The following is a 24,607-nucleotide window of genomic DNA, read 5'->3' as shown; positions in this document are numbered from 1 at the left end:
CAAAAGAAGTAGCACAAGGGAATTTTGGGGTGATGGAACTGTTCTGTATCATGAGTGTGTGTTTGTGAAAATGCAAAACTACTGGTTTCTAGAATTTAGAAGTATTCTTTTTTCCTTCACTCCCTTCAGTGTGGTTATATTATTCATTTGTAATACAGTTAGGTTCATTTATGTTAGTCTGTATTCCATTTTTGGCTCTCCTTATATTCTGGTTGTTTTGTTTTGTTTTTTGTTTTTAATATATATGCAATAAAATTCATACTTTCTTGGTTGTAGTTCTATCCATTTTCATTGGAGGAAGGTATTTAGTAACCAATATGCATAGAAATACACAAACACTGTGCCTATTTAGTAAACTTGCTTCTGTTTCTTATAGGGATATAGGTTAGTAATTCTGAAACTCTTATGGGTATACTAGGGTTGCACATATAAGTAAATATATTATAGATAATAAAAGCCAAGTTTTTTATGATTGAAGAGAGAAATTACAAATAAGAGAACAGATCCCTGTAGTATTGAATTGGAATCCTAAATATCCTTATGAATTCATGGTTTAAAAATAAATGCCTGTGTAGTATGTAAAAATATATATACACATATAAAGTCAGAAGCAGAAATAAATATATATGTATGCACGTGCTTGAGTAATAATACACATTTGTTTCTAGGCCTATTTTGGGTTCTTTTTACTTATTTATTCATGAGAGACACAGAGAGAGAGAGAGGAGAGAGAGAGAGAGAGAGAGAGAGAGAGGCAGAGACATAGGCAGAGGGAGAAACAGGCTGCATGCAGGGAGCCTGATGTGGGACTCGATCCCAGGTCTCCAGGATCAGGTCCTGGGCTGAAGGCGGCACTAAACCACTGAGACACCCGGGCTGCCCTATTTTAGGTTCTTTACATTACCTCATTTTATTTTTCAAAAGATTTATGTACTTGAAAGAGAGAGAAAGAAAAAGAGAGAGAGTGCATGTGCACAGATGGGGGAGGAAGAGAGGGGAGGGAGAGGGACAAGCAGACTCTGCACTGGGCCCCCACATGGGGCTCAATCTCATGACCCTGAGATCATGATCTGAGCTGAAACCAAGAGTCAGACGCTTAAACAACTGTGCCACCCAGGTGCCCCTCACTAAATATTTATACCAACATTTTGAAAGACTATTATTATCCCATTTTACAAGTGAGAAAACTGGGAGTATAAGTAATTGCCTGGGGCCATAGTTAGTGCATGGCAGAGCTGAAACAGCAACCTCTGTAGGCAGCTATACCAAGCTGCCACTCTTAAAAGCTATGCTTTTCAGTTGCAAGTATCTAACAAACCAAATAAACTTCGATAATTAATATTACAAAAGCAATAAACCATAAAAGGAAAGTTAAGAGTTCTGAGGTTTAACATTGACTTTAAATCTACGTATTTTAAGAGCTAAGTATTGTACCTAAAATATTTAAAAGACAGAAAGCCTGTCTTCCTCATTCAGTAAATCTATTTTATATATCTCGATGCTTTCTAATAATTTCTAAGACCAAAAATTGCAAATGGTAATTCTCAGATTTGCATTTGCTTAAAATTAAACCTACCTGACAGCAATCTTTCTGCCAAGTAACCTGTCATCATTTGCAGTTTTTTTTTTTTTTTTGGTCTGTGTCTGTGGGCAGCAGGTATTTAAGGAGGTTTTAAAAAACTGAACAAAAGAAATTATAAAATAATTTAGCTACTTTAAAACTCTTCTCAGTTCCATTTTCCCTTTGAATTTAATGTCAGGGAAAAAATAATAGTATAAAAACAAAATAAGCAAGATTACAAAAAATGTTTTCTTCAGAATATGTAAGCAAAAAATACACATAGCCATAATTAATTGAGCAATGTAAGTGAAAGCCATAAATATTTGACAATTATCTTCAAGTGCATATATATATATATATATATATACCTCATGTCTTGGATAAGAGAGACCCTGAGTGTTGGCAACATAACTCCTGAGTCAGATTTTCTTCTTTCTGGTCCAAGGGCAACTATGTAAAAAAATATCAGCAAAGTATTAGAAAAATAATAGCAAGGACAAAAAAAATATCTACATGGTTCACATTCTATAAATAAATACTTTAAAATTACCTTGAAAAGAACAAATTTTAAAGACAACAGAAAAGCTCAAACTTTTCCCCCTGAATGTTGTTACTTTATTAATACAGTAAAACAGCTATTTTCTTTCTACTTAATCAGGGGCTGCATTTGGAAATTTAAAATGAATCATAAAAGCCCATTTAGCAAATAAGGCAATGTGTGCAAATTTTGGCCATGAGGACCAGTCATTTTCTAAAGTTATTCATTCTAATAATCTCTGGGTAACTGCAAGAAAGCAATAATTTCCTTATATTGTGAAAGAGTGTTTAAAATGGAAAATCTGAGTCTGGGCTCTCCAGCCTGGTAAATTTCTACTCCAAAGTTCAGAATCCAAAGTATAGAATAAACATCATGCAAAGTGAGTAATCTAAGTGGACATTCAGAAGTATAATGTCTATGAGTCATTTTCTTTGGACCTTGAATGGTTAACATCTGTAAAAGGGAAGATTGTTCCCTTATATAGCAAAAACTAAGCAATCAATTGTTAGCTAACGTATAAAGTTGGAGTGCTCAATCTCATTTTAAATGAGATGCTGTGGAGTTCTGTATCTCTGTACTTTATCTCCATTTTCCTATCTGTAAATGAAAACTAAATTGCAACATCACACTTAACAAATACACTGATAGCATCAGAATTTAAGATGTAGGTTTTACTGTATATTAAACCCACATTTTCTCAGTTTTTATTTTTTTTAAAGATTTTATTTATTTATTCAAGAGAGACACACAGAGAGAATCAGAGGGAGAAGCAAAGCTCCCCACAAGGGGCCTGATGCAGGACTCAATCCTGGACCCCGGGATCACGCCAAAGGCAGACACTCAACTGCTGAGCCACCCAGGTATCCTACTTTCTCCCTCTACTTTAGAGGGGCTAGGGTATAGTGTGGAAACACACAGGTATGTGTAAAGCTGGCACTGTACATTCTGTTGTACTAGGATCTGCACGTTTCTGCAGCTGGTGAAAAAGGCTAGGCTAATACTTGGCAGGTATGAATGAGCATGGACAGGGCTGCCCAGACAAAGAGACTGTGGCCAGGCCAACCTAAAGGCAGATCTTTTGAGGGCCTTCCACACCAGGTGGGTGATAAATAGGCCATTTCTCATGGCAGTTTCAGATGGAGTTTTCAATGGGTCATTAAAAGCACTGCTTTATCTTGATACCTAGGAGGTAACAGGCACCAAGGAAACTGTTCCAGAGATTTGCAGGGAATATGCTAGATTAATCTTCCTGTCTGAGACTTTCACCATTTAAAAAAAATATTTTTATTAATGAGAGACACACACAGAGAGAGAAAGGCAGAGACATAGGCAGAGGGAGAAGCAAGCTCCTTGCAGGGAGACCGATGCAGGACTCGATCCCAGGACTCCAGGATCATGCCCTGGGCCAAGGCAGATGCTCAACTGCTGAGCCAGCCAGGTGTCCCAAGACTCTCACTATTTAAGTGTGTTGTTAATGAAAGTACATCTCTCTGTTTGGAGGAGAAAGTGAAATAGTTCAGAGAACACTTCTACACTCCAGATGATTAGATGGCATGAAAGAGGGCCATATCAGTGATAATAGGTTGAAAGAGGGAAAAGAGAAAAAAAGATTATGAGGCAGGAGAAAGGAAGTGAAACCATAATCAGCAACTTGGCTAGAGGGAGACAAAACAACGAGAAGGAGTCGTGCCTCTGGAAGCAGCAGAGAGCAGGCAAGACACTTAACTGATAAAAGAGGAGCCTGACATTTGAAGAGTGGCAGCATCCATAAGAAGAGCATTCATAGACCTAAGCATTTTCTGGGAATTCTTTTTTTTTTTTTTTTTAAGATTTTATTTATTTATTCATGAGAAAGAGAGAAGAGAGAGGAAGAGACACACACAGGCAGAGGGAGAAGCAGGCTCCATGCAGGGAGCCTGACATGGGACTTGATCCCAGGTCTCCAGGATCATGCCCTGGCCGAAGGTGGTGCTAAACCGCTGGGCCACCCAGGTTGCCCTGGGAATTTTATTTTGGAACCCTATTTCCCCCATTCTTCCCTGATCAATGTCTCTTAAACATGTGATGTACTTTTTTCATGTCTCCTGCAACCTGTTAAAGGTCTTTAGCTCACTCTTTAACACTCCTCTTTCTCCTTGTTTATAGCCTATTTATTAGCATTTTAGATTGGGAGCACTCTAGCCAGTAGTTAAGAACATGGCTTTCTCAAACTCTACAGATAACTTAGCAGCTCATTGACTTTGGTGAGCTGTTTAACCTCTTCATGGTCTATTTTCTCATCTGCAAATTGGAATCAGAATTAATACGTGCCTTATTCAAATAGATGCAAAAGCACTTAGAAAATAGTGCCTGGCACAAAGTTAAGTTCTCAGTAAATAAAATGAAACTCAGTTTGCTTGCTTGCTTTATTTATTTATTTAAGATTTTATTTATTTATTCATGAGAGAGAGAGAGAGAGAGAGAGAAACAGAGACACAGGCAGAGGGAAAAGCAGGCTCCATGCAAGGAGCCCGATGTGGGACTCGATCCTGGGACTCCAGGATCACGCCCTAGGCCAAAGGCAGGGTCCAAACCGCTGAGCCATCCAGGGATCCCCAAAACTCAGCTTTAATTTTGTCTCTTTGTGAAATCTTTCCTGAATATTCTCTCTTTCCAAGGTACACTGTTAGAGGTTATTCTAACAGGACCTGTGAAACTGAACATCTAATATAAACTTAGCATAATTTAACCTTTCTCCTGCTATTAAACTATATGCCTCTTGAGGCTCAGTCACATCCTTTTTTTAGAATACCCACAGGGCCTGGTGGAGGCTCCATACCACATATGTGTCAACAAATATTCATGGAGGAAGATGAGACTATTTAGGGCCAGATGGCGGCAGAGCCTCAAATGACAATTGAGAAATCTGTAGAATTCCTAGGAAGGGGGAGAGGATTCTGAAAAGAATGCTATGCTCCTGAGTGCTTTTTAGTTAAGTTATCAAACAGTGACAGTAAGATGGTATAAGAGAAATAAGGGAGATGAGCTAGAAGTTATTTCAAAAGGCCAGTTTATGGATGAACTAAGACTGTGCCAGCCAGGGAGAGCAAAGAGGATAAATATGTAGTGGCAAAAGACACAGAACTTCATGACTTGATTTAGAAAGTGAGCAAGACTCAAGAGTCAAAAAAATTAAGTATAAATATAAAATGATTTAATAAAAATAATCTCATTCAGTTATTACTTTCCTTTGGATTTGTTAATCTTAATGTTGCCAATGAAGAAAGTAAGGCTCAAAGAAGTCAAGAAACCTGTTCAATTGTATATACTCATCAAAAGGGGCAGAGTATTCTGATGTCATGTCCAGTGGGCTGTTAATATTATAAATGACTTTCTAGCTTCTAAACTTGAGAGAAGAGTCTGATGACATTAAATAACATGGAGAGAAGGGAGAAAGCCTAATAGGGACAGAGGGAGAGTTGTTGAGACAATTAGTTTGTTTTCAGATGTGCTGAATTTGAGGTCCCTCTGGGCCATTAGGATGGATGCATAGGAACTAGGGCCAGAGAAAGAGATTTGTGAATAATCTGCTAATCCAATACCTCGAGTTTGACAGGGGAGTAGGCAATAGTAGTTATTATGATTTGAATTATGTCCCCCAAGAAGATGTAGAAGTTCTATCTCCCAGGACCTGTAAAACTTGACCTTATTTGGAAATAGGATCTTTGTAGATGATCAAGTTAAGATGAGGTCATGAGGGTGTACCTTAATCCAAAGTGATTGATGACTGTGACTGATAAAAGGGAAATTTGGGTACAAAGATAGACATGAGTAGAGAAAAGATGATGTGAAGACATGTGGAATATGCCACTTAAAGCCCAAGACATTTCTGAGATGACCAGAAGCTAGGAGGGGGAGCAGAGGACAGGTTTTTCTTCACAACCCTCAGAAGAAATCACCCCTGCTGACACCTTGATTTTGGATTTCTAGCCTCCAGAACTGTGAAACAATAAATTTCTGTTGTGTAAGGCACCTAGTTTGTGGTACTTTAATACGATAGCCAGGAAAGCAATACAGTAGTTTATTAGTGACTTTGGAGGGAACAGTTCAGAAGCCTGTGAGCAGAAAGTATTAAATGTGTGAAGCCATACATTTCACCTAGAGATCTAAACTCTGAGAAGGTTTCCATGAAATCTACTCCAGAAGAGAAATTTATACACCACTTAAATGCAAGCATATATTACTATTTATTTCAACACACTCAAATATAATAGGCCACTTTCTCCTTCAACATAAACACTTGTAGACTTAATATTTAGCTGCAGAAACTCCTTTTGTGTATCTGCCTGAATCAAAGCTGCTACACAGCCAGTAAGTTTGCAGAGCAGAGACTGTATATATTGTTTTTATAGAATCATCTAGAGTCTACAGGCAAGTAAGTGATTAATAGAAAACTTTTTTTTTAAAGTGAGTTCTATACCCAATGTGGGGCTTCAACTCACAACCCTGAGATCAAGAGCTGCATACTCTCTACCAACTGCCTGGTGCCCCTAACAGAAAAAATGTTTTAAAGATTTATTTGAGATGGAGAGAGAGAGAGTGAGAGATAGTGCATGCATGTGTGTGCCTGAGCCTATGAACAGGGGAAGGGCAGAGTGTGAGGGAGAAGTAAATTCTCTGCTGAGGAAGGAGCCCAAAGCAAGACTCTATCCCAGGACCCTGGGACCAAGACCTGAGCTGATGGCAGATGCTTAACTGACTGAGCCACACAAGCACCTCTTTAATAGAAAAATCTTGATGAAGATCATTGAAGAGTATCTCAAAATTCTCGAGCTAGACCCAGAATAACCATTTAAAAGCAGTATTTCCACTCTCTCCTGCATCTTCCTCCACTCCTTGCCAACTGATTTAAAAATCCACTTAAAATTTAGTGGATTTAATTGAAGTTAAATAAAATATAAAAATAATAATAAAATAGATAAAGTCTATTTTAAAAAATTAAGATAATCTACCCTGCTATGGTCTTCTTGCTAAGAAAGACTTTTTCCATTTGTCTACAACCCTTAAAATGTCACTGACTCCTGTTTAGTGTTGCTTCTGAAGTAACAGTAATGATCTTATCATCGAGTCTCATCCTGGTTCAATGTTAGTAACAGCCGTGTGTTCAAACCTACTGTGAATTTCTAAGTACATAGAGGATCTCCCCTTAATATGAGAATACAGACTGTTTACTGTCATTAATTAGGATGCTTAACAGTTGGTAAACAAGAGTATTTTTTGGAAAAAAAAATCCACCCAGATTTAAAAGCAGAAAAGTCAGTAACTGCTAATTTCCATATAATTAGAACACACTGCTTCTCGATAATGAAATATTTTATTTTCAAGTTAGTGTTTTTATATATATTTCACACTGTCATATTTTAAAATCCTAACTTCGTGGGCTGAATCATCAGAAGTGTTGCAGCAATATTTATAATAAAACCCACCCTTCCTAACAGAGAGTAAATTTGATTCCAAAAGCTTCATGGCTTACATTAATCCTACTTAGGACCAGTAAAATATTTAGCCTGTGTTCATACTTTGTGTGTGTTCACTGTTTTGTCACTAGCCTTTCATCAACACTTGACAGTGCAGCATAAATAGTGACTACATGAGGCTCTAACACATTTGATACTTCTTAGCCTTGACTTCAGAGTTTTGCTGGTCCTACTACTGACCAATAAAAGGCCACTGCAAACAGCTGAGTCTCTGGTCGCTACCTCAACCACCCACCACTTGACCAGCCAAAGCCATGAAACTGCTGGTGTTGCCTGGCAGCTGCTCACTCTAACAGGTGGAGACATTCTCGCATGCTTCATTTGGCAAAAGAGCCAAATGCTTCCATCTCCCTGCCTTAACTAGGCTCAGTTTTCCAAAATTTCATCCTACAAATGGCTATTACTTCCTAGGACTTTATTTTTTCTAATTAGGGTAGGCTACCTTGGTTACGGTTTTATGATCAGAACAGCTAAATTTTCTATAAACGTAAGTAAATGACAGAGATAGGGCATACACCAATGCATTTTTACTTTTTGCAACAGAAAATGGGGCAAAGAGATGGATATTAGAAAAAGCTTTTAAACTTAATCTCAATCTTTACAAATATAATTATATCTTAGGACATTAGGACCTTGATATTCTCTTTAGTGGAGCTCCAGGATAATCTAGTATCAAATTCACATTCGTAGTTGTCTCAGCAAATACATTTAAAAACGAGGTTTCCAACAATAAATACCATATTTAGGGTAGTATTGCAATGAGGGGAATGGAAATAGGGTATGCTTCAATCATATTTGCAATACTTAAGCTGGTGGTTGGCTTATGAGTTTTTAAAAATATTTTAAAAAATATTTAAATATTTCTGAATATCTAAAATAACCCATTATTTTAGAAAAGGTTTCCAAATAGCTGATTCACTATAAAACATTTTATCTCTTATTAGCTTTCCACCATTACTACTGCTTTTTGTGAACTAGATGGTTATTTTATATACTTGATTTTATATACTAGATTTTATATACTTGAGAGAGTGAGTGAGCGATCAAGAGAGCACAAGCTATGGAAAGGGAGAAGCAGGCTGCTCATCAAGCAGGGAACCCAAGGTGGGGCTCGATCCCAGGTGCCAAAAGCAGTTGCTTAACCAACTGAGCCACCCAGGCAACCCTAGATAGTTATTTTATATAAAGAAAAATACATAGAAGGCAGCACATCTAGAAACTCTATGTAACTCTAATTAGTAAAAGTATACTAACACTTCTAACATGTGATGTCTTACGATAAACTGAAATCTGACTCCTGAAGACTTTTGAGACATATACATACATGTTTTTTTCTGTGAAAGATTATTAATGATGGTTATAAAACCTCTTTAAGAAAAAAAATCCAGTATATACTACACCTTAACACTGGTGAGAGTTAAGGTATACTTGTATGATCCTTTACAATTCATTATGGGTTTCCACATGTTATCTTAACATCATAGTTTTACATAGCTTAATATTATTTTCTCTATCCTGTGGATAAGGAAGCTGAAGATCAGAAAGGTCAAGAGACTTTCCCCTGGTCTCACAGCTAGTAAGTAATATTGCTTCTTCTACTTTATCCCACTACTGGCAAGATGGGTAAGTTTCAGCCTGAGAGAGAGGTAAAGACAAAGCCAAATGGTATTGATTCTTCATATGTTCTACTGCTGCCAGTTCTGTAGAAACAATCAATGAACTCTCACCTGGCGATTCTGCAAGGTGCTCTTGCTTCTCTTCTCTGTCCTGAAACTGAATTAAATGTGACCACAAAGCTGATTTCCCCTGAAATTATAAGGTATAAAAAGATTTTCATTTTATAATATATAATTAATCAAAAAATAATTTCTCATCAAAACCATTCACACTGAAATGGTCATTTTGAAGTCTGGAGATCCAAGCTCATCCATTCTTATCTGTGTGATATTCTGAGCAACTCACTTCATGTGAAATGGGTGTCATCCTTTGCCTCACTGGAAAGATTAGCAGCAGCCTAGGGAAAGGCAGCTAAACAAAAGGCCAGAGTACAGGCACGGAGCTTTCTGACTTCAGCTAAGCTGGTACTTAGTTGTATATAATTAGGACGATCTACACTGGCCACACTAGTAACCACAGAATGAAAAGGCTCTAGCAGCACAGAATTTAATTGTGTACATCCATATGCAAAATATATTTGGATGTACAGAATAGCAACTAGGGAAGAAAACTGGAGCCAGAGGAGAAGGAGCAAAGGGGAGGAAGAAAGAACATGCCCACAACAGAAGAAAAAAATCAGAATAGGAGATAAGAGAAACAAAAGCAAAGAAACTATCTGAATTTTTCTACCCTGAATAACTACATAACTTAAAATGGTAAAGAACTGTTAATTCTGGCTAACAGATTTTTTTCCTGAACAGTGACAAAGGCAGACACTTAATGGAATCAAGAGGATATAACCTCTGCAGTAAATGTGCTGTTTTATCCTTTCCTGTTTACCATGAAAGAGCCCCAAACCACCTCTTAATCATGGGTTTTATTTTCTTTTTCTGGAATTAAAAAGCCTGTGGTGCATTTCTAGTCATCCTGTGACAAAGAACCATAACCTTTAATTTTTATATCATTTTCTCCTTGTTCTTTTCCTTTTTTTTTTTTTTTTAAAGATTTACTTATTTATTTTAGAGAGAGAAAGAAAGAGCATGGGAGAGAGGGGCAGAGGCAGAGCGAGAGAAAAACTCAAGCAGACTATGTACTGAGTATGAAGCCCAACTTGGGGCTCAATCTCATGACCCTGAGATCATGACCTGAGCTGAAATCAAGTCGGAAGCTCAACCAACTGAGCTACCAAGTGCCTATCCTTGTACATTTCTTGGCAGCGTTCCTAATCAGCCATGTCACCAGGACCTCCTGAGATTATTACCTGCTTGATCTGTAAGCCGTGGCTCCATATTCTTTCCAGTAGGTCACAGAGGCTGGCAATTAAGGTGTTCTCTTCTAAGCCAGTTATGTTTGCTTCTCCATGGCCCAGTTCCACTGCTTCATGTCCCATTTTCTCCACCAACATGCGTTTTGTCTGAAAGCATCATGTGTGAGCACAAGTGTTAACCCAGCAGTGAAGCCAAAATCCAACAAGTCAACCAACCACTAGATCAGAGACCTGGATTCCCTTCATTATACTACTTTTTTAAACATTTTATTTTTTAAATTTTAAAATTTTTTTCTAAGATTTTATTTATTTGACAGAGAGAGAGAGCAAGAGAAAGTGAGAGAGCGAGTGAGCACAAGCAGGGGGAGTGGTAGGCAGGAAGAAGCAGGCTGCCCACAGAGCAGGGAGCCTGATGTCCATCCCAGGACCCTGGGGTCACAACCCGAGCTGAAGGCAGATGCCCAGCTGACTGAGCCACTCAGGTACCCTAAACATTTTATTTTTAAGTAATCTCTACACTCAACGTGGGGCTTGAACCTACAATCCCAAGACCAAGCACTGCATGCTCCATCAACTGAGCCAGCCAGGCATCCCTTTCATCATACTTCTAATTGTAGAATTTAATCACTCTGGGAAAAGTATCTTAATTTCCGTGGTCAACTAACTACAGTAATATCATATACTTTTAGTATTTTGTTAGATAAACAGGGGGTCCACCAGAGGGAGATTATGATACTATTTTTATCTATCTACCCATCTTTCTATCTATCCATCCATCATCTATCTATCTATCTATCTATCGATTGATCATCTATCTTTTTGCCTCCCACAATACTATTTTAAAGTATCCCATGTAAACCCTTAGGATCGATTATCTTCAGATTACTATCTACAGTAACACTGGGGAATTACACTAGACCCATAAAATGTACTGTCAGAATCTGAAACCCATCCTGTTACAACTAACCCTCCACTGCCCCTGCATCTTGGCATACTGAAGATATCTGCAGTTAGTTTTGATTGCACTTATGCAAAAACCATAACACATAGAGGCAGCTCCAAATTTTTTTTTAGAACTCCCTAATTGGTGAACCAGGACTCTTTTTCCTTCCTGTTTTCCTCTTTTATCTTGTCTCTGCTCATGAGTATGTACCAGAAAATGGAAGGGAAGTGGAAATCAGCTTCAAGTAAATAATTCACAGCAGTCTTAGATGTACTTATAAAATGTAAAGTGAGAAAGAATCTAGTTGCTTTAGGTGGGACCTTGTCTCTGATTCAACACTGTATGCTGATGTTGAAAATAGTGCATTTATTGAATATACACAGAAGGTACTCAAGAAATGACTCAAATAAAAGGATGGAATTGGGATCCCTGGGTGGCTCAGTGGTTTAGCGCCTGCCTTCAGCCCAGGGCATGGTCCTGGAGTCCCAGGATCGAGTCCCACATCGGGCTCCCTGCATGGAGCCTGCTTCTCCCTCTGCCTGTGTCTCTGCCTGTCTCTCTCTGTGTCTCTCATGAATAAATAAATAAATCTTAAAAAAAAAAAAGGGATGAAATTACTGGCTAAAATGATGTCCTGAATCTTGTTAATTTGTATTACTACCTTTGATAAACATGGTTATTTAAGAAGAGACTAGTGTGTAATATACACAAAACTAACAACACAGCTAAGGTCTTCTTCCTTATGGGTATACGTACGTGTATGGACATGGACAATGTCTATACAAAAAAATGTGTTGCCTTTCTATAAAATGACCACATTCCTGATGCAAGTTACTTTTTTTAAGGAGGCTCTACACACCCAATGTGAGGCTCAAACTCTTGAGATTAAGAGTCACATGTTCTGGGCACCTGGGTGGCTCAGTCAGTTAAGTGTCTGACTGTTGGGATCTCTGGGTGGCGCAGTGGTTTGGCGCCTGCCTTTGGCCCAGGGCGCGATCCTAGAGACCCGGGATCGAATCCCACGTCGGGCTCCCGGTGCATGGAGCCTGCTTCTCCCTCTGCCTGTGTCTCTGCCTCTCTCTCTCTCTCTCTCTCTGTGACTATCATAAATAAATAAAAAAAATTAAAAAAAAAATTGTAAAAGTGTCTGACTGTTGATTTCAGCTTAGGTCATGATCTCAGTGTAGTGAGATCTAGCCCCAAGTCAGGCTCTGTGTTCAGTGAGAAGTCAGCTTGAAGTTTCTCTCCACCTGTGCAGCATGCGCCCTCCATCCCCCCGCCCAAACTTTCTCTCTAAAAAACAAAATAAAATGAACAAAACCAGAGTCACATGCTCTACTGAATGAGCCAGCCAGGCATCCCACAGCTTCTGACTTACTTACTATCTATTCATGCTAAAGAGGAAGACAGCAATGAAAAGTCTGAAAAGGCGAGAAAAACTGCAGGGCTCCCATGTCACTGATTCTATGGGCAACATAGAACCTATAAAGGTTCATGAGCTCAGTAAAGAACTTATGAGGTTTATCCTCAGTTAAAGTTTTCCTCTAGGAAAGCTACAAGCTCAAATGGGAGTTGAGTGCACACTGTCTCACATCTGTGAGTAATACGTACCTTCATTCTACATTCTTTTAATAAGCCTTCTACAAATTTGCAGTTGGTTTGTGCAATCACTGCAGGCGAGAGGTCTGACAATTTGGGTTGCCTCAGGTTTTTTCCTAAACTTCGTGCCTCTTGCATATATTTCTAAAAATTAAAGAGTACTTTTAATACACAAATCTCAGATATTCTCCTGACTTTTAACATTACACAAACAAGTGAGAAAAAACAAGATGCAAAAAAGGCTGTAAGTGTATTCATGCGCTAGCAATTCAAGTTTTAGCACTACCAACAGGCAGAGGACAGTTTGTATTTCCCCCACTCCCCAGTTGTTAACTCCTGTGAAAATGAGGGCACTTGAAATCGTGTCAGGTTAAAACACATTCATAATAAGATGGAGCTCACCTCGTTTAATCTTTTTATTGGGAATACCCAAGGTTGTGATTAGTCAGGATCATGACAGGGATGAAAAAAATTTGGGTTTCTAAATTACGAATCAAAGGTTCTCCAAGAACTCAGATCACTGGTTTCTTCCTGTCCCACAGATCAAGATACTCAACATACTTCTACTCTTGGACAATGCTCTTCAAACCAACCCTTTGTTCTAATCAAGTCACAACAGTAAAATCAGGAGCTCTAGAATCTGGTTGCAACTAACTTTATAACCTCAGGCATATTTGCTTATTTGTAAAATAGGCATAAAACACACTCTCCCACCTCACAAGAAAGACTATGAACTCACTCTGAACATGTTTGCTACATTCCCTCCCTTGCCTTGTTCCATAATCAAGAGAAAGCAGAGACATTATATTACTTTCAGAGATAGTGATGGCTCAGAGAGAAACCCAGAAACTCAGAGACCCAGTCCACTGCTCTTGAGCTTTAGTTAGTGAATGTCCAGGGGGAAAAAAATCACTACAGGTTATTATCACCGTACATCTGTTGTCTCTCTTCTTCCTGTGCCACATGCAAAAGCTCATCTAGATACTTATGTTTGCATCAGGAACACAAAGCAGAATCTCCAAAATGTCCAAGTGTCTTAGGGCCATATTTAGAGAATGACTACTCTAAGTTATATAGTAAAACTAGCAGTTTGTTGAGGGGAGAGAGATTGTGAGCCAGCACATCCTCCCACACACACATATGTGAAATCTATCTTTACTATCTCAAGGGAAGAATTTTATATTATAAGGGAAAATGTGTAAACTCCTTTACATTCTCTAAATAAATGGGAGTTTGTACATTTACAGTATTTCCCCTTTGGAAGAAAACTGATCTGCTAAATCTTGTACAAATTTCTAAAAAATCCCCACTGATTAGGGATTCAACTAATGTTTCCTGCTGTTGCATAAACAAAATAATCCATTTCCTTTCCAGTGCAATCATTTTAAGGACAGATTTTTTAAAAATGAGTGCTGTAAGAATTTAATTCCTATAATACTTGTGTATGCATCTTTCTGCTTCAAATCTCTTTTGGGAGGGTCAAAGAAACAGGGAAAATTGAGAATGAAAGATAACTATCACCTCTGGTATAAACAAATATTAACTGCCATGTGTTAAAGGGGTTGTTTCTCCTCAGCCTCAATTCCTCTACTTTAGGACTTATGCAAAGGCAGAGAGAACTACTAGGACTTAGTTCTCAGGAAAAGGTAAGGATCAAATTTAGCTTAGAAAGAAACATACTGGCTAGAAGAAAAGGAGTAAGAAACACAGGCAAGAGGCTAGGAACAGGTCCTGGCATTTCTCTTTCTTCTGATATATATCAACAATTAGATTTTAAGTCCATATTAGATTAAGAATTTAAGCACTGTTAATTAAAGTTTACATTCTATTTTACAAATGAAAATAAGCTAGAATGGGGCTATCCTTCGGCCATATTTACCAAACACACAGCACATACGGGGCAGTAAAATTATTAGCTAACGGCAAACTCCATAGGGCCAAGTCTCCTCTTGAGCAGCTCTGCTGAAGCCACGGAATGAGCAACATCCCTTGGATGTGCACATAAAGGACACAGGGTGTGTGTGCATGTGCGTGTGGTGGGCATGAGGCCTTTCCTCACATCAAGAAGTGATGTTGCCTCTGCATATTGCAAAAATAGAGTACTTGCCTTAATGGTAAACAAGTGATGATAAAGATGTAATTTTCTTTGGGGCAGCTGGAGGAAAAGGTATACTTTAAGGTGAAAAATGGAGAAGAAAGAGAAACCTTTCACAAGGAATGTTTTTGTAAGAAAGCCTATCTCACTACTAAAAGGAAGTGACCCTAGATTTCTATTATGTCTTTTTTCATTTCTGTCAAAGCTTCAAACTACAAAATCAGGAGTCCTATGATACTCTTGCTCTCAGATAGCTGCTGATTGGAACCTGGTATACTGGGTTACTGGGAAGAGTATCAGTCAGTTTGGCTTTCAGCAGTCCTAGGCTATAGGCCCAGCTCTACCTTTGGGTGTTCATTTAACTTTTGGCAAGTCTCTTGGACTTCATGTCATGTTGGACAAGGTGACCTCAAAGGTTCCTTTTAGAACTAAGATTCTATATTGATGACCTGATTTTCTAACCACATAAAATACAATGAATAAAAGAAGTAAATTTCAAACTAAAAAAAACAGTAATAACCCCCCCCAAATACAACCACAAAAAACCCAAAAAACATATCAGGAAGGGTTCACTAAAATACTGTGGAGATAAAACCCAGCCAAAAAAGAAAAGCTGTTCAAAAACGAATTATTTCTGTATTTCTGCAGATGTGCAAATAAAAGGAAGTTTGAGCATTTATTTCTCCTTTGGAAGAACAACAACATGCTAGTCTGGCCCCTCTACAACTTCTCTCCCTTCATTTGCCAAAATACCACAAATTAAGAATTCAAATGATCAGTTTTACCTGTCAACAGTATAGAATTACTCATGTTAGCATACACCACCGTGAAAAGGTACCAAACACAGGAGGAAGTGGAGAGCAAAACAGAGAGGCTGACAGTTCACGTCACAAGGTGATGTGAGGCATTCTAGAGCTATGTGCGCACACACACGTGGATAATTCAAGGAACACCAAAGAGAACTCAGGAACATCTGCAAAGCACTTTCAGGCAAAGAACATACCAGGCAGCACTCAGAGAAGGATTTTTTAGGAAGTCGTGCAGGAGGAGGTGGACCCTGATCCCACTCCCAGAATGCCATGGAGTTCTGACAGACCAAAAGTTCCCCGGAAGGCTAAGAGGATGGAGAAGTGCCAATGACAGAAAAGCAAAAAAGAAAAGGACAGGGAGAAAGAGACAAGCAAAACATGCATGCACATGATAAAGTCACAGCAAAAGGGGAGAGAAGAAAATATGGTAGCACAAAGAAAAGCACTGGACAGATTACACTTCAGTTTTTAAGAAAATGCTTAAAATCATAAATGTATGAACATTTCAACAAAAAAGCAATATATATTTGGAATTATGTTTTCTGCTTTATTTCTACACATCTGAGTTTAGAAAACAGTTAACAGATGTTCTGACTGCAATTTTCTTTGATCACAATAATCAAACCTTATATAATTATTCAAATGTATAAATATGGTTTTATTTTCAAGTAGTACAAATAAAGCATAAGGATTTTAATTAAAAAATAATTTCTAACACTTTAAAAATGGGTGTCAGCAAGCTTAGGATAAAGCACAAGCAAATACATTTTTACTAAGTATAAATTATGTTTGAAACTTTAAAAAAATCTGTTTCTCGTATATATTTTTTTCCCATAGGAGACATATTGACCAAAACTTTATTGAAAACTTAACCTTTACTTGATGCACTATACAGGGAGATTTGCTTTAGAGCCTTATTTTAGGTATATTAAAATTACAAAAATGGGGAAAATGGTGTTTTCTGCTGTAAGTCAGTACAAAAATATTACTACTTTAAAATGAAACTGAACCATTTGTAAAAGAATGAGGAAGAACCTGCACAAGGACAACTGCTGGGCTGAGTTAGCTGAGTTGTGGCTCTTGTATGGAGGCATCCCAGAAAGGCAGCCCACATACCTCCCTCAGGTCGTTGTCCAATCCAATGTGCTCAGAATGTTGGCGAAGGCGGTCTTTCCTGCGCTGCGCCGTGGCACTCCGACTTACCCAGCGACTGGAAAGATAGCCATACCCAAGAAGGTGCAGGTTAAAACAAACAACTAAACCAAAAAAAAAAAAAAAAAAAAAAAGTGACAACTTATCTTTAAACTAGAAAAAATGTACTGTTTAAAACAAAAGACTAACAATACTTCCTTTTCAATCAATTCTTTAAATATAGAACAGCTTTACTGTGATATAATTAAATACCAAGCAATTCATCCACTTGAAGCATGTCAGTGGTTTTTATTATATTCAGACATGCAACCATCACTACAATCAATACTTTTTCAAAAATGAGGTTAAAAAAATACACAGTATCTCCTCATAATGATCACTTCTGGGACACCTGGGTGGCTCAGCGGTTGAGCGTCTGCCTTCGGCTCTGGGCATGATCCCGGGGTCCAGGATCAAGTCCCACATCAGGCTCCTTGCAGGGAGACTGCTCCTCTCTCTGCCTCTATCTTTCATGAATGAATAAAATCTTAAAAAAAATTATTTTCTTTCCACTTTAGTGTCCAACAGAGCCCCAAATCTGAATGAATACCATCCTCTTTTCTGTTCTATTTATGCAGATTAGTTATTTCTTTCAGGACTCCCCAAGAATCACTTTACCTGCCCTTGATCAACTCTCTCACATTCCCCTCAAAAAATGTTTCAAACCTTTCGCTTCATCAAGTGACTCCCCTCAACTGATGGCCCACCCTTGACTCCTTCCTGCCCTCTACTTAATGTATACAAATAGATACCTCTCATCTTTCTTTTAATCAATCACAAAGTATAAAATGTATTGGTCATGGCTCAAAACTAATTCTGCCACCTAGAAGAAACTCCGTGACGCATTCTCTCTTGACTTCTTCAACCTGCTGCATTAATCATCTTTTTCTGTATCTTCAATTTTTCTTTCTCATCTGAATATTTCTCTTCAGCTGATAAGCAGGTTGATCTCTCTCTTGGCTCTTGAAAGTTATACTTAGTTTCTTTCTTCACTCTTCTTATGAAAAAATTCTTAGCCTCAACTTTTTACCTTTGGATCTTCGGTTTATCCAAATCAGCTTCCCCTGCCAATGCTCTTGAAGCCATTTACACCTCTAGCTGCCATATTCAGAGCAATCACTCAATTCTTTGCCGACCCAAACTCTCTGCTATACTTAGCACTACCTTACACCTCCAGCTACTTTCAACTATGTCTGTATTTCCAATGGGGTCAGTTCGGTCACATGTGAGCCTTTGTCCTGGTTTCCTCCCACTTCTGTGCTTCTTTCAGATAGCTTCAATGCACAAGAAAGTGTTTATTCCTCCAAATCTAAACTGTCTACCCCTCTTACACTCCCCATTTGTATTAGCTTTGTGTTGTAAGTATTTATCTCTATTTCCCACAAAATCCTCTCTACTATAAACTCTTGAAGGGCTGGTATCATGTCTGTCAGCTGTTTTTTTTTTTTTTTTAAACAATTTATTTATTTTAGAGAGGCAGAGAGAGCATAAGCAGGAGGGGCAGAGAAGGAAAGGGAGACTCTCAAGCCAACTCCTCACTGAGCACAGAGCCCCATACAGGGCTAGATCATGAATCTAAGATTAGGACCTGAACTGAAATCAAGAGTCGGGTACATAACTGACCGCACCGTCCAGGTGCCCCTGTCAGCTGTTTCGCTGGCAGTCTGTAGATCATCTGGCCCTTCTATGAATATACTCTAAATAAATAATCAGAGATTTAGTTCAATATTTAGGTTTATAGATGTTCCTCACAGCATGAATATAACAAAATTTACTTCCTTTATTCCAAGACTCACATTTTGGCTTCTAAATGTTCCTGAATTAGGATGTGTCTCTTTTTCCATATGCATGTTTAATGTATAATAGTTCCAAAAAGTTTTTGAGTTCATAGCAGGTCTTACAACCAAGTTACTCAAAATCAAGTAATTGTGTTCAAAACAATCTATATGTTCAACAGTAGAGGGTGCTATATAATGAAAGATACAGTCACAAAAAAAATCAAATTGCTAGGAATATTAATATGGGAGACTGTTGATGGTATAATAATGAGTGAAAAATCAAGATAAGGCAGCCTGGGTGGCTCAGCGGTTTAGTGCCGCCTTCAGTCCAGGTCGTGATCCTGGAGACCAGGGATCGAGTCCCATGTCGGGCTTCCTGCATTAAGCCTGTTTCTCCCTCTGCCTGTGTCTCTGCCTCTCTCTCTCTCTCTGTGTCTCTCATGAATAAACAAATAAAATAAAAAATAAATAAAAATAATCAAATCAAATAATCAAAAATAAATAAAATAAAAAAAAAAGAAAAGAAGAACCAAGATAAAACACTGTATAAGTAATATGCTAATTTTGTTTTAAAAAGTGTGGACATGCACATCAGGATCCATGCAAAGGAAGAGCCTAATAGCAAATCTTAACATCTCGTGGTGATAGCATTATGGGTGTTTTAAAATTTACCCTATCACTTTCAATTTTCTAATAAGCATATGTTATTTTATACCAAACTATTTTAAAAATTCCTCAGATTTGACTTATTATCCTCATGATTACGTAGTCATCACACTTAGTTTTAAGAATATCTACTCTTGAATATATTCTTGCCAGCACAGAGCTGTACACAATGTAAAAAATGAATTTATACTTTTGCCATTCAGGAAAAGTCATATTGTATTACTGGCAGTTCATTACTTTTAATTTTTTATTTTTTTTTAATTTTTTATTTTTTTTTATTTATTTATGACAGTCACACACAGAGAGAGAGAGAGAAGCAGAGACACAGGCAGAGGGAGAAGCAGGCTCCATGCACCGGGAGCCCGACGTGGGATTCGATCCCGGGTCTCCAGGATCGCGCCCTGGGCCAAAGGCAGGTGCTAAACCGCTGCGCCACCCAGGGATCCCCTTAATTTTTTATTTAATAAAGTATGCAATTTACAAAAAGCTTAAAATGAGAATGCAGGTTCTTTCTTGCTTTTAAAATAATTTATGCATGCCTTTGGTTTCAAGTTTCTGAATCATCTCAGGCTGCTATTTAGAGAACACTGAATAATCAAATTATGATAAAAATGATAACGAGAAAGGTAGTCCCCTCTTTAAATAGTTAAGAAAAACAGGCTTATACTGGGACAACAAATACAAAGTCCTAGTGATAGATCTTTGAAGTGGAATCCTTGGAACTGTCCCTATAGCAAAGGATCAAAGTTAGACTATAAAACGATACAAAGAGAACTGTAGTGACTGAGAAAGATCCAGAAAAAAACATATTAATACACTGACAAAGATTCTTTACTTTTTTTAAAAAATATTTTATTTATTTATTCATGAGAGACATAAAGAGAGAGAGCAGAGACATGGGCAGAGGGAGGAGAAGGCTCCCTGTGGGGAGCCCGATGTGGGACTCATCCCCAGACCCAGGATCACACCCTGAGCTGAAGGCAGACGCTCAACTGTTGAGCCACCTAGGTGTCCCAAGATTCTTTGTTTGATCTAACTTTAGCTAGGCTCTTGAACTTTCTCCCAGGTCCATCTTTGCACTCCCTTATAAAATCCCGTTTAATGGCCTTGCTAAGTCCATCCCCCCTCCCCGCCCCAGTATATGATCATTCTCCATATCTGATCAGCTTCTACATCATTCATCACCTTCCACATGATGTCTGATCACTCAGGCCTACCTTCAGCAAGAATCCTGTTTGGGTGGTTTAGTCAAAATCCCCGCCCCTCCCCCTTACCTCTGATGTTTCCTCTTAGTAATTTTCTCTCTATTCTGCTACTTGTTTATAAATTCCTACTTATCCACATTATATTTGGAATAGAGTTCAATCTCAATCCCTTGCCCACTGCAATGGTCCCTACATGGCCTCCCTCGAATAAAGTCTGTGTTACCGTCTTCAACAAGTGTCATGAATATTTTTTTCTTTAACAACTTTGGGTTTTTTTTTTTCTTCTTTAATCACTTTGAAGTAGAATATAAACACAGGACGATAAATTTTCATGATAAACAAAGGGGAAATATAGGTTAACAAACAAAATGTCCTTTAGAAATAGCCCTGTAGAAAAACATCAGTGAAAGACAGCAAAATTTGTTCAAGAATTTAAAAAACTAGGGTTCAAATAAATAGTAAAAATAGGAAACAGACTATAAGCACCAGCTAATGAACTTAAATAATAATTAAAGAGAAGGAATAGAATATAAGTGGCAGAACAGTTCCCTTGGCAGGCAAAAGTGGAAAAGGCTTTAGGTAAAGAAAAGGATAAATATTAACTTACATGATAAAACTAGCATCTTACTATACACTCTGTGGCACAAAATGTCCTATTTTATTTTCAAAACAGGGATGTAATCATCTGCTTAAGAAAATTACTATGAGGGATCCCTGGGTGGCGCAGCGGTTTGGTGCCTGCCTTTGGCCCAGGGCGCGATCCTGGAGACCCGGGATCGAATCCCACGTCAGGCTCCCGGTGCATGGAGCCTGCTTCTCCCTCTGCCTGTGTCTCTGCCTCTCTCTCTCTCTCTCTGTGACTATCATAAATCAATAAAAATAAAAAAAAAAAAAAGAAAAAAAAAAGAAAATTACTATGAAATCTATACACTCTTGGTCTTATTAAGGAATTGCTTTTTTCATTATTAAGTCTCAATTACTAAGCATATTTTTACCAAAGATCATCACATTTGCTAAAATACTAATGACTGCTTATTTGCTCTTGTTTCATAAGCAGCATATGAAATTCTAAGACTTGATCAACCATTTGCAGAGGCATGATTATATATCTCTTTATCCTGCAATGAGTTCTTAGGTTTTTTCCCTTTCAGACTACAATCTACCTGAAAATGTAATACTTGGGACTTAGTCTGGAATTAAGAGACCTTTGGATTGTATAGAAGATTAAAAGCAAGATTAAAAGCCTGGGTGGCTCAGCAGTTTAGTGCCGCCTTCAGCCCAGGGCCTGATCCTGGAGACCCAGGATCGAGTCCCACGTCAGGCTCCCTGCATGGGGCCTGCTTCTCCCTCTGCCTGTGTCTCTGCCTCTCTCCCTATCTCATTAATAAATAAATAAAATCTTTAAAAAAAAATAAAAGCAAGAAAACACAGCAGTAAAAATTGAAGTTGGACTCTTCCCTCCTTAAAACTCCCTACTTCCCTTTTCTGCTTTATTTTTCTTCACAAATCTTATCAGTGATAGGTTACTTGTTTTACATATTAAGTTTCTTTGTTTGTTTCCTCTTCCTTAAAAGCAGGGATTTTTGTTGTTATGTTCATTGTTCAACTCCCAGTGAACAGGGCACTGCCTCACATACAGTAGAGGTTCTATCAATATTTGCCAAAATGAACAAACGTACAATCTAATGTTATTAAAAGGAAATAAAACTCAATTTAAATTAATAGTCTACTAATATGAAAGTAATTCAAACAATTAGGATATTTTACAAACAAAAAATAAGTAAATGGATGATTAGTTTGTTCTGATGGAAAATTCTCATTCATTTCTGAAAAACAGAACATTTTATATCTAGTACAATCATCTGGGAAGTTTGAACCTCCTAATGTTCAACATCTTTTAGCACACGTTTAAGGTCACAGTTTAAAAAAGCAGGAATAGGGGGTCCCTGGGTGGCTCAGCGGTTTAGGGCCTGCCTTCAGCCCAGGGTGTGTTCCTGGAGTCCCAGGATCGAGTCCTGCATCGGGCTCCCTGCATGGAGCCTGCTTCTTCCTCTGCCTGTGTACTCTGTCCCTCTCTGTGTCTCTCATGAATAAATAAATAAAATCTTAAAAAAAAAAGGCAAGTATCAAGAATTTGCAACACAGAAGTTAAATAGTTCATCTGAAAAACAAACATCACACTTTTAAACCATCTTTCGAGAATCTTCACATTACTTATTTAGTTTGGGCGATTTAGGTCAAAAGACATAATTCTACCTCTTTTTTATTCCCCTCACTGATTCTCTACTTAGCTTCTAAAAATTTAGGTGGCTCAATGCCATTTCCATCTTGTGTATCCAATCTTTACCTCAGTCTTCTCTCCCATTTCTTTGCCACAGCATGGCTTTTTCCATTCCTCCTCTAGCCACTTTGGTAAGATGATAGGTGTTGTAGAATGTTAAAAGAATACTTTCAGGTGAGGGACGCGTGGGTGGCTCAGTGGTTCAGCGTCTGCCTTTGGCTCAGGGTGTGAACCCTGGATCGGGGATCGAATCCCACATTAGGCTCCCTGTGGGGAGCCTGCTTCTTTCTCTTCCTGCCTATGTGTCTGTCTGCCTCTCTGTGTCTCTCACGAATAAATAAATAAAATCTTTAAAAAAATTCTTTTTCAGGTGAGAAAGGGGCAAATGATTCCAACTTGTCTAAGGTTCCTAAGCTGGTTAGTGGTTAAGAGTAAATTCCAGAATTACTTATTTCTGATTCCAAGTTCTTTCTTTGAAACTTACAGTATTTCTCCTTTAATACCTTTGTGACTTTACTTTTTCTTAAAGATATATATATTTATTTATTTTTGCGAGAGTGAGTGAGTGCAGGAGAGAGCACACAGACGGAGAAGAGGAAGGAGAAGCAGACTCCATGCTGATCAGGGAGCCCAACATGGGCTTTCATTCCAGTATCCTGGGATCATGACCTGAGCTGAAGGCAGATGCTTAACCAACTGAGCCACCCAGACACCCCTCTTTGTGTCCTTTCTTGGAAAACCCTCCTTTATTTCTATTTCTCACTTGCTAGTTTTTTTTTTTTAATGGTGAAAAAAAATATCTATATTTAGATTTAGCCAGCTGAACTCAGTTTAGATGATCCCAATTTTGTTGGCAACATCCAAAGCATCAGAGTCAGGAGCCAGTAGAACATATGCCTTCTCTTCTCCTGATCAGGGTGTTGATCTTGGCCTGTCAATGTTGTAGAGCTTCTTCACAGCCTGTTTGATCTGGTGCTGTTGGCCTCGACATCCACAATGAACACAAGTGTATAGCTGGCTTCTGTTTTCTTCACGGCTGACTCTGTAGTCAGGGGGAACTTGATGATGCCATGGTGATCAAGCTTGTTTCTCCCGGAGCACTCTTTAGAGGGTATTTGGGCTGCCTCTGGAGATGCAATGTCTTGGTCATAGGAATGTAAGTGACATACGGATCTTTTTGTAAATGTGGATGCCTTTCAGCATCACTTTCTTGGCCTTGAAAGCCTTAGCTTTGTTTTTGCTTTGGGAAGGGCAGGGCTTCCTTCTTCACCTTCAGCGCCATCTTTGCATAAAAATATTACTCACTTGTTAATTAAACACTATATTCACCTAAAGTTAAGAATTCCCCTAACCCAAATAATTCTTTCAATTCTAATCACATTTAGATATTTTCTAAATGGAATCATCTGCCATAAAAAATAACAGGGTTTATCTTTATTTTTTGGTAATTTTTGCACTTGATTCTTAAAAAAAGGTGGTGTTCTAGGTTGAACTATGCCTAC

At 38.2% G+C, this 24,607-nt stretch overlaps 1 protein-coding gene across 3 annotated transcripts in view; it reads right to left on the bottom strand.

Moving 5' to 3' along the window:
* The window catches only part of DENND5B (DENN domain containing 5B), a 189,537-nt gene that overhangs the window by 35,213 nt on the left and 129,717 nt on the right, over positions 1-24,607 (bottom strand). For all 3 annotated transcript variants that reach the window (XM_072765635.1, XM_072765634.1, XM_026000077.2), the window contains 5 exons: positions 17,101-17,194; positions 13,093-13,224; positions 10,533-10,685; positions 9,343-9,421; positions 1,930-2,011 (listed from right to left, as the gene is read on the bottom strand). In XM_072765635.1, coding sequence (XP_072621736.1) covers positions 1,930-2,011; positions 9,343-9,421; positions 10,533-10,685; positions 13,093-13,224; positions 17,101-17,194 — 540 coding nt within the window. The remainder of the gene's footprint in view (positions 1-1,929; positions 2,012-9,342; positions 9,422-10,532; positions 10,686-13,092; positions 13,225-17,100; positions 17,195-24,607) is intronic.

The sequence above is a fragment of the Vulpes vulpes genome, chromosome 8 (genome assembly GCF_048418805.1).
Source record: "Vulpes vulpes isolate BD-2025 chromosome 8, VulVul3, whole genome shotgun sequence".
NCBI classification, from domain to species: Eukaryota; Metazoa; Chordata; class Mammalia; order Carnivora; family Canidae; genus Vulpes; species Vulpes vulpes.
This window is presented reverse-complemented; position numbering and strand designations above follow the sequence as displayed.